The sequence below is a fragment of the Miniopterus natalensis genome, chromosome 1 (genome assembly GCF_054644295.1).
Source record: "Miniopterus natalensis isolate mMinNat1 chromosome 1, mMinNat1.hap1, whole genome shotgun sequence".
In the NCBI taxonomy this organism is placed as follows: Eukaryota; Metazoa; Chordata; class Mammalia; order Chiroptera; family Miniopteridae; genus Miniopterus; species Miniopterus natalensis.
This window is the reverse complement of record NC_142081.1, coordinates 171,656,726-171,673,734: the sequence shown is the minus strand read 5'-3', so window position 1 is coordinate 171,673,734 and position 17,009 is coordinate 171,656,726. Positions and strand designations below refer to the sequence as shown.

The following is a 17,009-nucleotide window of genomic DNA, read 5'->3' as shown; positions in this document are numbered from 1 at the left end:
GGTAACTACAGTTTTCTGACTTTTATTAAGCTTCTCAAAAATTCAGATAATACTGAAAAATATGAAAATTTGGCATTCCTTTACCAGACAGTACTATTTGTTTATAATATTTGCACCAATTAATTTTAATTGAAGATAATAGTTTATTGATTTACAGTGAATTAAAACTTTTCAACAATTAAATTAATATTGTTAAAACTATACTAAGATTAGTCACCCCTGTGATTTATTTTTTGAGAAAAATAAAACTTTTCAAAAATTAAATCTGGACATACCTCTAACATTAATTGTGTAAACTCTTCATTACTAAGGAATGTAGGTTTCCAGTCCTGTCGAATCTCACTAGCATCTGACTGTGCAGTGATTTCTGTAAACAGATTATTTGACACATTAGTGGCATACTCCAACTACAGGGTGTGCACTGGGGCAGTACAGAAGTCCTACAGGTTTTCCTCTCTCCCCACTCTAAAGTGAGAACTGTAGACAGTAACATTTACTGGTCTAGGTAGGTATCAGGAGGTCAAAGTTTTGGAATGATGAAATATTTGAGCTACTATGGCAAGTTATCTACTTTTGGTCTTTGGTCTCTTGGAGGTACCAGTCTGGTTTTTCTCTGGGGAGCTGTGGAAGCCTGTGTTGCTTCCTGCTTGACACAATGCCCGAACAGGACTCAGAATAAGCAGACAGAGCAAGCATTAGGAAGATTCTTTCTCCCCTTCCTTTCCTTGCCATTCAAGTGGTAGAACCTCGAGCAGATATAAGGACCTGAGCCTGCAGGAAAACAGCCAAGGAGATCAGTAAGTCTGCTCTTAACAAAGAGGACTTTTGGCCAGTCTACTGCTAAGCAGAAAGATTGCTCCCAATCTGAGGTGTTCTATTCTTAATTAATCAAGGAAACTAAATTAAGATTCGGGGTAAAAACTTGACAATAATCATCCCAGAGTGATTTTGCTTAGTGTCCCCCTGCATGTTTTCTTAGTGGTAGGGAGCTGGTTAAAAATTTGGAAATTCCTGGATTTGGACACTATTTTAATAAAATTACTAGTTTATTTTGCAAAATACTACTTACTAATGACTTAAATTATGAGAAAGCTATTCATAAATGGTGAAACATGAACTACTTAGGTAACAGATGTTTTTCCATTTTTAAATGCTGACACTTAAAAAACCAAGCAAAATAAAAAATCTATGTCATAAATTTTACTCTACAAAATATACTCTAGTTTGCAGTGGAAAGTATGGACTAGGTTGTTTAGATTTTCTATGACCAGATATATAAATTAACATATTAAATTGTCACCCAAAATCTGCCATATTAAAATTGCTTATACTAGAATATGAAGAGTAACTAAAAAGTCTAGGTACTAATTCTGTGGAATATAGTCATACCTTTTCAAATTCACATCAATTATAAACATTCAGAAAAAAAAGAGTTAAATGCATAAGCAAAACCCATCAAGTTCAGTTAAGCACAGGTTTACTTTAGAAGTAATAATTATATAAGAATTTCCTTCCAATTTCAGGTAAATTTTATTTTTGTGAGAATTTTATACCCAATTTTGAAAAAAACAAAAACCTGATCTACTTAATGCCAAAATTAACCCTCTACTGTCAGAGGATGCATATTATATCATTTCATTCAACAATCATTTATTGAATTACAATGTCTGAGGGGCCTAGTATGCTATCTAATATGGGACACTGAGGTAACAAGAATACTATTTGTAGAGGCAAAATGTAATGACAATGGTGGCAATAAAAATGAAGACAATTTTGACACATTTATAGAAGAATCAAGATAATTTGGCAACTGTGATAAAATACTAAGGAAGCTGAAAAAAATGCAAGTCTTTTCCAGTTTGAGTCCTGGGGGAATGAAAGGATGATGGTGTAAAAACAGAAAATCAGCCGGGCTGGTGTGGCTCAGTAGTTGAATGTCGACCTATGATCCCGGAGATCGAGGTTCAATTCCCAGTCAGGGCATGTGCCCAGATTTCAGGCTCAATCCCCAGTGGAGGGCGTGCAGGAGGCAGCCAATCAATGACACTCTCATCATTGATGTCTCTCTCTGTCTCTCTCTCTCCCCCCCCCTCCTCTCTCTGAAATCAATAAAGCAAAAGAAAAGCTGAGAGAAAGGTGATTGGACAAAATGAAAATGAATTCAGTCACAGATGCACTGAATTTGAGGACATGCAAAAGAAAGATCCAGAAGTTATCTGGAAATAAAAGACTGAAAAGTTTGCATCTAAAATAAAGACTTAGTAGTTTAATAGAGAGCCCACAGCTGAAGCTATGGAATGAGATAACCAAGGGAAAGAGTGTAGAGAAGGTAAGAACACAAAAGATAAAACCTTGAGAAATATCACATTTAGAGGGCGGAAGAAGAAAGAGGATCGAAGGAGTTAGCTTCAGTTGGAAGGGGGGAGAGGAAAGAAAAAGTGCTGTAACACAGGCCAAGGAAAAAAGCCAGCCAGTGGAGGGTGGACTAAAATTTCCAGTGCTTCAGACATCCAGAAGAGAAGGAGGTATAAGAAAAGCTATTGCTTTATTGGCAGCAGAGGAGATGAGGGGTATTGGCACTAGTGAAGTTAACAAAAATAATTTCAAAAAGTGTTGGAGCATGAACCAGGCTACTAATGTATTACTGAACGAGCTAGGGAGAAGTAAATAGAGGCACTAATCACAAATCCTTCTTCTGAGAAGTTTTGCAGTTTCATTTACATCGGAAAAAGGAAATGGCCTTTTACAATTTTTTCATATATTATCTCTGTTACAAAAATACTTAATATTCTTTAAATTTTCGTGATTTATGTAGTCAAAACGATTTTCCTTGATTAAGAAATAATCACTTTAATTTAAACATGTTTATTTCCGAGATACACACTGAAACAATCTTTTAAAATGGCATATAAGGGCCTTACAACCTGGCTCTTGCCTTTCTTTCAAACATGCCCATAACTTTCCAACTCAAACTATGCTCGTTACACTGAACTCTCCCTGCTTCTCTGTTTTGCACATGCTATTTTCTGTGTGAAATGCTGTTTTCCTTAATCTAAAAGGAAGACTCAGATGAAAAAATCAACTATTTTTAAGTCTTCCCTGACACATTGTTTCCTCTGTGTTTTCCTAACAAGTTTAAGGTTTACAAGCACTCTACCCATTATAATTATATGCATTGTAATTAGCTGTTTAGATATCTGTCTCCCTTGGCCTGAGTTACTTGAGAGCCAGGACTGTTACCCTGTACCATGAGAATTTAGGATATACTAGGCACTAAATAAATGTTTGTTGAATGAAAGAAAAAAAAAATATCAGGAAATCTTTTAAAAAGCAATTGATTTCACTTAAAAAAGGTTCGCAAGCATCCAGTCTTGAGCATCACTGCCAAGATTCTATCACATTATGCTTTAAGGGAGAGTCCATTATTTAAAAAAAAAAAAAAATCCATTTTACAAAGTTAAAAATTTACCTTTATGTTTTCGTAAAAAATCAATGCTCTTCTGTAGAACGGTAGATTTGTCCATCTTTCTAGCATTACCAGGAAGCATGGATCCCAATTCTTTAATGAGAACATTAAATTGATCTCTACGTTTCTTTTCAGATTTGTTTCTAGATACTCTGATGAAACAAAAAAATTAAAAGTAGTTTTTAAACAATCCATTTAATTACATAAATGTAGTTTAATATGATGCTTAATTTGGACACAACCATATAGCATGTTCTTCTGTTAATGTAAATGGCAAGAAATATTTATTTCCTAGTTTACAAACAATATATAGTTAATATGGGCAATAATTTTTCTTCTCTGTTTATCACTAAAGAAATTTTTACATATTAAACCTTTGGCATACATGTTTTTATGAAAATGCCAATAAGAAAAACTGCATTCAAAACTCAGGTTTTATTTACTCTAATATTTACCAAGTATTTGTAGTTTCCTTATAAAGTTATTATGAATATTACCAAGACACATTTTGTGAAAGCATGTATAATATAGAAATACATATTAAAAATTATTTTTTAATTTATTAAATGTACTGGGGTGACACTGGTTAATAGGATCATACAGGTTTTAATATGATACAAGATCTGCATATTACACTGTGTGCCCACACCCAAAGTCAAACCATCTGTCTTATCCATCTCCTATAAGTTTTAAATTATAAACAAATCTAAAAGTGAAAATCTCCCTACCTCGAGGTTTAGCCACACATTCTTCCTCTTTATTCTATACCCCAGCCTCCAACACAGAGCTGTAATCATTTGTTTGCATATTTGTCTCTCCATTAGGCTGTGGGCTTCCTTGATAATAGAACCCACATTTTTTCATTTAAGCACTTAAGCATAAAATCTAACTAACAGAAAGTACACAGAATATATGTGCTAAATTAATGATTACTATTTATATGAAGCAGTAACCAGTAAACAAATACTTAATTGCACAGAGACCCCCAAGACAAGTAAATACAGTATAATTATTTATAGAGCAATTAACCATTCTATAATACCTCTAATTATCTGCTCTGTGAAGTCACATTTTAGAATTCAGTTTTTGTTTAAGTATACTTCTTTCCCAAATGTCAAAGGATAATTTTATTTATTTTTTTGTTTTTCCATAAAGAACAAGCATTTATTCTGTATTAGAATTGTGGAAAAATACAATTGTTCAAATTTCTTATGAAACACAGTAGATATTAACTGACTTCCTCACCAAACACTGAATGCTTGTTATAATGGCGGGGGGGGGGCTAAGTATACAGGGGAAAGATATCCCTTCCAAGAAATTCACCTAATACCGTTAGAAACTATATGTTATAGAATTGTACACTTGAAACCTATATAATTTTATTAACCAATGTCATCCCAATAAATTTAATAAAATTTTTAAAATTCACCTAATTCCTATGGAAACTCAGAGGAACCAGAGATTGGCATCCAACTATGCTGAATTGAGTCCTGAAGACTATGTGAGAAAGAGATGGTAGTGGGTATGTGCAGGGCATGCCAGGCATAGGAAACTGGTACAGAGATGAAAACCTATCATAAGTAGTTCAGCAGGGCTAATGTGGCTAGTGTATCGGCCCCAGTATGCTGGAATTGGGGGGGGAGGGGGGAGTATTAAGTACTGAAAAAAAATGATGAAGCTTTATGCTAAATAAAAAGATTCAAGTTTGATCCTGAAAGTCATGGGAAGGCATTGAAAGATTTTAAGCAAAGAAATGCCATGAACAGAATTGCATGTTAATAAGACCACTCTGGCATCAGGCTGATGAAAGGATCAATGCTTGGTGAAACAAATTCATTTAGCAAATACTACTGAAAACTTACCATACACCAAACAAGACTGAAAGCCAGATTACCATTTAGGACGCAACTGCAATATCCTAACCTATGAACCATGGCAGGGGCACTGTCAACAGAGCAGTCCGGTTTTGAGGGTTATGAGGCAGAGGGTAAATCAGATTCGGTTTGGAGTGGAGAAACCAAAGGAGAAATCTAAGAGGATTCCCAACCTCCTGATAATACTGTTTATCAATGTGAAATACAACAAGTGATACTGGTTTTGGTGGACAGATGGTTTGGGGAGAATTTAGATATGGTGAAATGGCCTGTTTGACATTTTAAAAGGCATAGAAAAGAGGTAGTTAGATATATGGATCTAATTATAGTCCTCTAGAGGAGTAAATCAAAAAATAAGCATCTGATCATTAGTATATATTAAATATCTGAACATATGGGTGAGGGTAAAAATAGCCAGGTGCTAGTAAACATTTATGAAATCTCACTTAATTCCTATGAGGTAGACTTTATTATTTTCCATTTTACAGGTGTAAAGAAAAACATGCCCAGGATCATATAGCTACCATGAAGTAATAATTCAAATCAGGCACTTGATTCCAGGGGAAGAAAATATATAGAAAGAAAATATCTTTGCGAACTCTACCACTGGATCACACCCATTAAAGCAAATTTTACTTCCATATTACATTCAGGTTGGAAATCATTAGTTCTTGAAATGACCTCACTGAAAATAGGTCACAGGTGTCCTGGTTGGAGGGTAAGCATAAACCTCCCTTTGTTCTGGGCTCAACACTTAAGGTCTTTAACTCATCATTGTTTTCAGACAGAGTTCAATGTGGTTCCACTTAATTCACTACAAGATTCCTTCTCTGTCTCCAAGGTTTCCCATAGCAACGGTATTTTTCTTATACAAAAAAACGATCCAACTTTGAGTCTTTGTAAATAGAATACCCTTAGCTCACCTTATCCATCTATAAACTTGGCCCTTAAGACTGTTGAGGTCAGTTCCTTAGAGTTCTCCCTCTTCATTCAGGCAAGACAGATTATCCCCATCTTAGAGATTTTATCTTTACCCTGATGATTTTTATAAGAACTTTTCTCCACCAGATTGACATTAAAGGGTGGGGTTGTCCTAGATCCTTTTAGCTTCAAATACAGGTCTCTGTATCTTCTTAGATATATTTTGATCATTCATTAAAGTATTTAGCAATTTATGTGGTTATTGTGAAAATTTTTCTCATCCCAGTACCTTTTATTTTGCTAAATAAAGACATTTAGGAACTACTATTACATGTTTATCTTTTTTATCTGTGTACACCACCACTACCCTTATCTACGCACCCATGTAGTTCAACGAGACTGGAAAAAAACAAAGTATTTACTGCTCAATCTCAATGACTACAAACTTGGCTGTACTGCTACCTTGACCTTCCCTCCTGACACTATAATTAACTGTCAAGATCCCTATTTAAGGTCAAAGGGCCAACTCTCACCACCATGGCTCTAGATTCCATTCCCTCCCCTATTGAAGATACTTCTCTAATAATTCTTCCCGCCCTTTTTCTATCATCTACTTTCCCTTCTACCGGAGATTGGAGGCATGTCCAAGGACACAGGAACCAACCTTGAAAGACCTCCCAATGGCAAAAGCTGGAATAATTTGAGCAACAAAATAAATAAAATAGCACTGAAGTAGAACCTAAAGTATAAAATAAATGAGTCCCATACAGATATAAATAAATAAGAAAGAAAAATTTTTACAGAAGAATTCCAAGTATGTGTAGAGGTAGAGCTTAATTCCCCCAACACCTACTTTGAAGGTGGACTACACTTAACTTGCTTCCAAGAATAGAGTAGGTTAAGAGGAAAATAATAACTACAATGGTGAATCCAGGCAAACCCTATTTTAGCCAAGTGATGAAGGTTAACCTCCCCAGTGATGATGCCGATATACTATAAACCCAGTGATTTGATGAGAAGAGCACATTTACAGGATAATTTTATTTAACTTCAAAACTGGATTCTGATAGTCTAAGATCTTGCACCTAAATGAACACTAAGGTCTTAAGGCAGATAGGTTTTAAAAATCATTGATTTACTATTTTTACTATTACATTTACTTATTATTCACTTATTCACTATTTTACATCTTAAGTTGAACTACCTTTTTGCTTTGTCCTTGTCATCTTCTTCCACCAACCCATCAAAAATACTACCATCATCTCTAAAAGATAAAATTGGATTGAAAAAATAAGAGCACAGTCATTAAGCAACAACAACACTAAAATGAACGTGAGTCAAATCAGTTATATCCCAGAGTTCTGTCAAGTTAACGGACTACACAAATTCAGACCCTGTAACTACTAACCTGCTTTCTAATAAATATTAGAAAATTAAAGTACAGCCATTTTTATTACATTTTTAAAACTTAATTACAAATGTGAATTTTAGAACTACTTACTTAGCTGTACTACACACAACGAACTAACCAGAATTTAATGTAACCAGAAGTTAAATATCTTGTTTCAAACTTTCACTAACCAGTGAAAACCTACAGTCAGTATATTTGCCACTATATAAATGATTAACTTGAAACTATTTTTCATTATAATAGCATCGTTACAAAATCTATTTTCTGAAATATTCACTTTATAAAACCATAAATCACTCATAAACGTCACAATATTTAGCAATGATGACCTAAACCACTGTTTTAAAATATCTAGCAAAATATCCAGCATAATAGCACAGTATATAGCATAATACATTTTCATTCACTATTGATTCATTTGACAAATATTTATTAGCACTCATAAGCCAGGCTCTGTTCTGGACATGGTTACAGAGCAGTTAACCAGACATATAAGTCACTGCTCTCCTACAGCATATTTTCTTAGCAGGAAGAAACAAATCAACACAATACTTTCAACCAAGATAGCTTTAAAAATAAATAAATAAATAATTTTTTTAAATGTATGATAATTTTTTTAAAAAAGGGTGATGTTTTAGTTACTGAATGGTTACTTTAGTCTGAGGGTTTAAGGAAGGACTTGTTGAGATGGGGAACATTTAAGCTGAGATCTAAGTAGCAAGAAAAAGGTGGTGCCTAACCCCTTAACCTAAGGAACAATATTAAATAGTCTCAGGTGATTTATGAGCTTTTACATCAATTCACTATTCACTCTTTTAACCACACCTTTCTGTGGCCTATAAAAGCCTGCAAAGTGTCTGTCAGACGCACTATTGAGATCACCTGCAAATTCTGCATCATAGAAGTCCATGTATGGACTTTTGGAGTTCCATGTATACACTGAAATTTATGAAAAATTCTATATGCATATGCATTTTATTGAGAAGAGAGTCTATAACTTTCATCATATTCAGAGAGATAATCAACTCATATTAAGAACCACTGCTTTAAGTCTGAACACGCAGATGTCATCCCTCCCTAAATGTGATATCGTCTAGAATGGGAATTGACAGTCAGAAGTATAATGCCCAAATCATATTTAATCTCTCAAGAGAGGTGAAGAAGCATCCTTTCTGAGGAGACTACACACAGATCCCACCTGAAAGTACGCATAGCCCAAATCTATGGCAGTGATGTAAGCAGCCCTCTCTAAGGAAACTCCTTACCTCTTAGGTCTTAAGTTCTGGTAGAGTATATATCTTCAGTGTTTATCTCATAGAAAAGAAGGGAAGAAGGGTTGCCCCCAGATGTCAAAAGTCAGCTTATTATACAACTCTAGCTACAAAACTCTTCCCATATGAAAGAATCACACAGTACACTATAATAAAAGCACAGGAACTTCAGTGTCAGACCAACACAGGTCATAATTCCTGCTCATCACATACTATGTGGCCTTAAACACATTATCTAACCTCTAACCTACAGTCTCCTCACCTGTAAAATCTCATAAAATTGTGAGTTTAAATAAAATAACATATAAAAAGTATTCTGCACATTAGCTACCTGTCAAAAAGTAGTTGCATTAAAAATGTTACTGTATTTCATTGAATTTAAGCACCAATCACTACTTATCAGCATTTTATGTGCCATTAAGGAAGAAAAAAATGCTACCAATTAAACTATAAGCCAATTGTAAGATGAATACCAATATCAGAGAGGTTAAAATGTAAAAAAAAAGTATTAAAATCAAAGAAACAAGGAGATGTATCCTATTCTCAAGAGTAAGATATAATGATTATAATTTCAACTAATGAAATCCTAATTATAGTTACCTCTTATCAGTCACAAATGCTAAAATGCTTAATGGAATGGAGTTAGCACCAATAAATGAGGAAAAGAACAAGAGATAAGGGGATATATGATTCCAGAAGGTACCAAGGAAACATCTGCAATTGTCACAATTTCTTTCAGAGCAGCTCTGACCAAATACTCGAAAGTATAGCTCAAAGACCCATTTGGAACATAAGCCATACAAGGCTGACTTTGGTTCTAGACAACATTAACATACCTCACCATTGCACTGATTGGCTCAATACAGAAATTAAATGTAATAATAATTAAGTTTAAGCATAAAAATCCTTTTATCAGTTTGATATAGACCATTATTCTAATAGTAAACTTTAAAACAGCTTTATATAATTCAAAATAAAAGTGTCTAAAAACATACCTGTCAATAATCGAGCTCATTTTACTACAGCTTACGGTAAACAACATAACATATTACGTTTTCGTCTTGTGGTAGACATTTGTACTTCTCCTTGGGTAGAAAAAAAATAGTAAATGGTCATTAGTTTTCTAAAAATCTCATTCTACAAACATAGTAATCTTGAGAAACACTATAGGTTGTATAAGGACTTGAGAATATTTTTGTTTATACTAAAGGCTAGAACATTTTTAAGCAAGTAGCTTTAGCCAGGGCACATTTGAGGCTTTTCTCCTTCTAAACAAGGTCTACAGGGGAAAAAATTGAGGTTCGCAATTCATTTTCTATCTACTATAAAATAATCAAAACTTAAAAGCTACACATAGTACTCAGTATGTATATATTAGACTAGTAACTATAAATAGGCTGTAATAATGTCATCTAATCAGCAATAAACATTAGTTGCAGGCTAATTTTTTGTTACACAGTATGGTAAGCTTTGGGAATACAAGGATGAAAAACACAGTCCCAATAGGCAAAAATCTGAAATTAAATAGGAAAATATATACCTAAATAATTATAATAAAAGGAATAATGATGGTAGAGAAAGGAGTCAGAGGAAATACTCTTGATGACAATTAGTTTCCCAGATAAGTCTACAGTGCTCTTACTAAAAATATGGTCCAGAGACCATCAGCATCAGCAACATCTGTGAGCTTGTTGAAAGACAGAATCTTGGGTCCCACTCCAGTCCTTCTGAATCAGAATGGCATTTTAACAATGTCTCCATGAGATTTCTATCACCATTTAAGTTTGAGAAACAACAGGCAGTAAGAAGTAATAGTTGAAATGATTCTAAGCCAAAAGAATAGCAATGTGCAAAGGCACAGGCCTTTGTGAGATGAGGTAGCATCATGGGTTAGCATTTTCTTCAGAGAAAAATCTAGGCATGTCACAACCTAAAGTTTTAATCACTAGAGCATAAAGGAGAATAGGACTGGCAGTGGTGAGAACAAGTAGAGAAAAGCCTTATTATAAAGTCTTACACCCACATCGAAGAAATTAAAATTTACTGCTTTTTAAACAGAATTATAAGCCTACAATTTGTCTAAATTTTATACAGTTTTTCTAAAGTGTAAGGAAGGCTTAAATCTATACAAGATATTTTGTCCTATAGTCATGAGTTAAATATTGAAAAACCACCTTAATTCTAATAAGTAGCCTAACAGTTTTGAGGCATAAAAATATTCTACTTTATATTTTTATTTAAAATTTAGAAACAGTGCAAATAATTATGTAACTCTAAACTACGTAAGATCAAAGGTGTTCTAAGAACATGAGATTCTAAAATATTTTGTCATTTTCAAATGTACATTCATGAGAGAAGAGAGAATAACCCTTGGTAAATAGTACTGCATTGCCTGTGTGGTTATGGCTGCAGAAGTGAGACTGTGAAGGGCTAAGACTTCTTTTTCTTTTTCTTTATTGTTGAAAGTATCACAGATGTCCCCTCTTCCCCTCCGGGTCTTCTCCACATTATTGTTTGTGTCCACAAGTCACGTATATACACATCTAAGTTCTTTGAAAAAAAGAGTGGTCCCCCAACGTAAAACTTAAAAGAGCTAGCACCAGAATAAAATGCTGATTTTAAATGTCTGGATTGACATCAGCAGATAAAATACAGGAATTACAGAATTTTGGAGTTAAAAGAGACTTTAAAGATCACCTAAGTACATCTCTCTGGTCCAAAAGACATACTTATTATCATGGTAATAACAAGAGTGATTCTATCACTAGAACAAAAAGAATAGTACACAAAGGTCAGAGCCAATTTGGATGAATTAAAAAGAACAGTTTTAGTTTAAAGTTAAAAGGCCAGATCTACCCGGCAAGGCACAGCTCAGTGGTTGAGCATCAACCTAGGATCCAGGAGATTGCGGTTCAATTCCTGGTCAGGGTACATGCCCAGGTTGCCGGCTCAATCCCCAGTTGGGGGCATGCAGGAGGCAGGGGATCAATGACGACTCTCTCATCATTGATGTTTCTCTCTCTCTCCCTCCCCCTCCCTCCTCTCTCTGAATCAATAAAGATATATTTAATTTTTTTAAAAAGGCCAGATCTAAGCCTTATATGGCACCAAATATATGCTTGTTTAATTATCAAAAGGTAAAATAGGACAAACTAGAAAATGAAAAAAGGACTCCAAGAATTAGGGCTTAGGTTAATTAGGAAGGGCCATGCTGACTGTAAGAACAATGAATAAAAATGGTTTAGAAGATACAGACCAATGCTGTATTAGGCTATTTTAATATTGTCATTAACAATATTCTTCCAAACATTATGTGCTGTCCAGCTAACTGAACAACATAAGACTGTCTAACACTCTAGTCCAAGATCTTTTCCACCCAACTGATAGACATGCTATATTTAAGGGGAAAGTAAGGGGGGAAAATAAAATAGGCCTAAGACTGGAGCAATTGTTAGAAGATTCTTCTTGACTTCTTTAAAAGGTGTCAAACTACTTTAAGAAAACAAAGTAGTAATGGGGGAACAGTCAAACATCTTGTGTGAAGACTACCCTAGGACTCACACTTTCAGTACAAAAAGACTAGCCAGAGTCACACCTGCCCATGCTATGGATTTTGAGAATTCAGTTTTAGAAGACATGCAATGTCTCTACATACAGCAAGGAATTTCAAGTATATAGTCTAATATAGGTTAAGTTTTATTATTAAAAGTCTTTTTCCTTAAATATTAACATTAATAGGCCAGTATGATATGCAATAATATGTGTTTGAAAGGATCAGTTAATGTCACTAGAATCCAAAGTTCACAAATTAAACTATAAAAGATTACATTACAGCTAGGAATCAAAGGCTCCTTCATATAAGCAACTTGAGCTCCAAGTCATTCAGTGATATGACTTCCCAGCTGAGTAAGCACCACATTACTTACTATTTTATAACAACAAAACCCAAGGCCAATATGTCTTTTATAAACATTTTTAAAACAAGCTTTTAAAAAATATTTATCAAATAGGAAAATATTAATAATTAAGAAACTTTATAAACAATTCAAACTTCGCCAAATACAAAAGCATATATGTTTTTAATTCAGCATGGAACATTACACATAATTAACAGAAAATTTCAGTGCCTCACATTCTGTCTTTGGAAAACAACCCTTTTATATAACCCACAACCTAGGTATGTGCTCTGAGTAGGAATCAAACCCGCAACCTTTCAGTGTACGGGATGATGCTCCAGCCAACTGAACCACCCAGCCAGGGCTGGAATATTTCTTTGGGGGAATTCTTAATATCAGTGTCCTCAGATCTTTTGTCTTAGGCTGCTTATAATTCCCAAAGAAGAATCTTCTAAACTACTGACTGAAAATTGTAAAAATCTGGTAGCCTAGGTTCTTAATTTCCTATTTTTAATATAGTACCCCATTCTCAACTATGTTTTATACCTCTCTATATTATTCTTGCTAGAGAATAAATTTCCAGTCTTCTGCTGTGATAAGGAAGAGGCAGTTACCTGGGTTTCCAGTCAGGAAAAGGATCTATAGAGAATTACCTCTAAAACAGATTTGCAACAAATCATCCTGTTTTTACTCCCACCCTTACTCGTATTTGCAGAAGTAGAGTGCTTTCAACTCCTGAACACTTCAGAGGTTCTGTAGGACCATGTCTGTTCCTCAGCATTCCCACAGCTGGCTTGGGATTCTAGGGTCTACAAGACAGTTACCTCACATTCTTTTGCCTTTCAGGTTCTAAAATTGTGTTGCAATTGTTTCCTCTCCCATTCCCTTTGTTCTTGTGAAGTTATGTCTTCTGTAAAAAATCCTTTTACTTCAGCCTTAATGAATTTTGAGAGAAAATGGAATTTAACTGTACTGTTTACCATATTTAACTGAAAGTTTCTTGTTCTTTCTTCATCAATTTTAATCGGGCTTTTATCCTCACACACTCTGAAATTGTTCACTCATGTAAGAGAAATCAGTGACATTCATGTTACCAAATCTAATGGCTGCTTTACTTTACCTTCTACTTGACATCTTAGTAGCATGGGATTCGGATGACCACTTCTGCAGTTATTTAAATACTTTTCTTGGCTTTTATGACAGAACACTTCCCTGCTTTTCCACCCATCCCCCTGGCTGCTCCTTCTCTGATTAACAATGGCACATCCCAGGGCTAGATCCTTCTCAGCCTATGTACACTTCCTAGATAATCTCATCTGGACATATGATTCTAAGTATTTTTCTATGCCAATAATTCCCAAATCCATACCCCTAGATCATATTCTCAACTTCGGTGTCGAATTTTCAACTACCTTTTTGATATTACAACAGATTTTACAGGTGTCTAAAATATACAGCAAAACAGAACACTTAACTTTCTTCTGCAAATCTGCCCCTCTCCCATTTTCTTCTCCAACCTGAACTCCATGTACTCTACTCTTTCCCCACTCGCTGTAATCCAGCCACACTTGCTCTTACTGTTCCTCAGGCATTCCACGGTCATTTCTGTTTCACTGCCTCCTCCTTCTCCTATAGCTGAGCCCAAGGAAGCGGACCTCTCACAGATCTTCACATGATCGGCATATTCTTGCCACTCACATCTCAACTGAAACATTTTTCTTCATTGAGGTCTTCTCTAACTACCTAATGAAAGCAGTCACCAGTCTCTACTATCCATTTTAGTTCTCGGCACAGAACTACGAATGTCTTCATTTGTTTACTATTTGTCCCCTCTCCCTTTAGAATGCAGTCCTCCTGAGAGGAGGAATAGTATCTGAACAAAGCTGGAACAGGATAAATTAATACAACAGGAAAATTTTTAAATAAAACTTTCTTCAAACTATTGTGTCAAGATAGTTTATGGATTTTTAAAATATACTTTTCTGGAAAAATGCCATTCCAAAGTGCATTCCAAGACATGACCCTATCATTACCTTTTGTATTTTTTGGATCTTTTGAACTGATTCTTCAGAAAACTAGAGGTTCAATGTATTCTTCTATATGGCTGACCATCAGTTTCAAAATTCTGTTTAAACAAGAAAAAAAATTATTTGTTAGATTTATTCAACTTACAAGTTTATCATGAAAAGTTTAAAAACTTTGTATATTAGAATTTTGTCACAAAATGTATATAACAAATGCTAAACTCTACAAATTAGTTCTAAAAAGAAATAATTTAAAAATAAAAATAAACTAAAAATCACTTTTAATGTTAATACACAGGTCAAATGATAAAAGCATAAAAACAACTATAACTACAAAAACATGTTATGGATACACTATCATAAAAGATGTCATCTGTGACATTGATGATAATGTACGGGGGGGGGTGGAGAGAAGAAAAAGAGCAGAGTTATTGAAGCTCGGCTGTTATCAGCTTAAAAGAGATTGTTAAAACTATAAGACGTTTTATGTAAGACCCATGATAAGCACAAAGAAAACATCTATGGAGGATACTCAAAAGGAAATGAGGAAGAAATGAAAGCATGCCACCACAAAAAAAAAAAAATCAATGAGACAAGAAGGAAGATGAGAGAGAGAAAATGACAAAAAGCTGTAAGACACAAAAAATAATGGAAAAAAGGGCAACAGTAAGTCCTTCCCTATCTGTAATTACTTTAAATGCAAAGGGATTGAAGTTACCAATCAAAAGACATGGAGCAGCTGCCCTGGCCAGTGTGGCTCAGTGGTTAGAGTGTCATCCCGAGCACCAAAGGGTCGAGAGTTCCATTTTCGGTCAGGGCACATACCCAGGTTGTAGGTTCAATCCCTCGTTGGGGGCCTGTGCATGAGGCAACCAATCGACGTCCTTCTTTCTCTCTTTCTCTCCCTCTCCCTCTCTCTCTAGAATCAATGGAAAGCATATTCTCAGATGAGGTGTAAAAAAAAGACATAGAACAGCTACATAGGTTAAAAAAACACAAAAAAAAACACAAGAGCCATCTCTATACTATCTACAAGAAACTCAACTTTAGATTTAACGACCCACAGAACCACAGAGGCTGAAAGTGAAAGACTGGAAAAAGACAGTCCAAGCAAATGGTAACTAAAAGAGAGGAGGAGTGACCATATTTACATAAGGCAAAACAGACTTTAAGTCAAAAACTGTCACAAGAAACACACACAAAAAGCATTATATAATAATAAAAGATCAATTCGACAGGAATATATAATTATAAATACATATACCCGATATCAGAGTGCCTAAAGATTTGATGCAAACATTGACAAACTGAATAAAGAAATAGACCGCAACACAATAACACATTTCAATACCAGTTTCAATAATGGAGAGAACATCCAGACAGATCAAGATGGAAACAGATGGCTTGAACACTGTAGATCACATGGACTTAACAGACATATACAGAATATTCCACCTATAGCAGAATACATTCTTCTCCAGTACACACAAAACATTCTCCAGGATAGATCACATATTAGGTCACAAAGCAAGTCATGACAAATTTAAGAAGAATGAAATCATATTGAATATCTTTTTCTAACCACAACAGAGTAAAACAACAGAAATCAGTAACACAAGGAAAACTGGAAAATTCACATATGTGTGGAAACTGAGCAACACTCTTTGAACCATCAATGAGTCAAAGAATAAATAGAAAGGGAAATCAGAAAATATCTTGAGACAAAAACATAATACATCAAAACTTATGGAATGAAGCAAAACCAGTACTAAGAAGGAAGTTTATAGCGGTAAATACATTATAAAAAAAAAATCTCAAAGACCCTAACTTTACACCTCCAGAAATTAAAAGAAAACAAACTAAACCCAAAGTCAGCAAGAGAAAGGAAATAAAAAATATTAAAACAGAAACAAACAAAATAAAGACTGGAAAAACAACAGGAACAAAGAAACAAAGTTTTTAGAAAATAACAAAAAAGTAAACATTATAATTGATACCACAGAAATACAAAAATATCATGAGACAATTAGATGCCAACAAATTGAGTAACTCAAAAGAAATGGATAAATCCTAGAAACATACAAGCTACCAAACTGAATCATGAAGAAACAGAAAATTTCAACACACCTTTAACTAATAAGGATAT

At 34.5% G+C, this 17,009-nt stretch overlaps 1 protein-coding gene across 5 annotated transcripts in view; it reads right to left on the bottom strand.

Annotated features, from left to right (window-relative positions):
* Positions 1-17,009, bottom strand: part of CLOCK (clock circadian regulator) — a 121,296-nt gene that overhangs the window by 53,935 nt on the left and 50,352 nt on the right. For all 5 annotated transcript variants that reach the window (XM_016207335.2, XM_016207361.2, XM_016207353.2 and 2 more), the window contains 5 exons: positions 14,873-14,964; positions 9,939-10,028; positions 7,466-7,525; positions 3,470-3,618; positions 276-367 (listed from right to left, as the gene is read on the bottom strand). In XM_016207335.2, coding sequence (XP_016062821.2) covers positions 276-367; positions 3,470-3,618; positions 7,466-7,525; positions 9,939-9,985 — 348 coding nt within the window. In that variant the 5' untranslated portion in view covers positions 9,986-10,028; positions 14,873-14,964. The remainder of the gene's footprint in view (positions 1-275; positions 368-3,469; positions 3,619-7,465; positions 7,526-9,938; positions 10,029-14,872; positions 14,965-17,009) is intronic.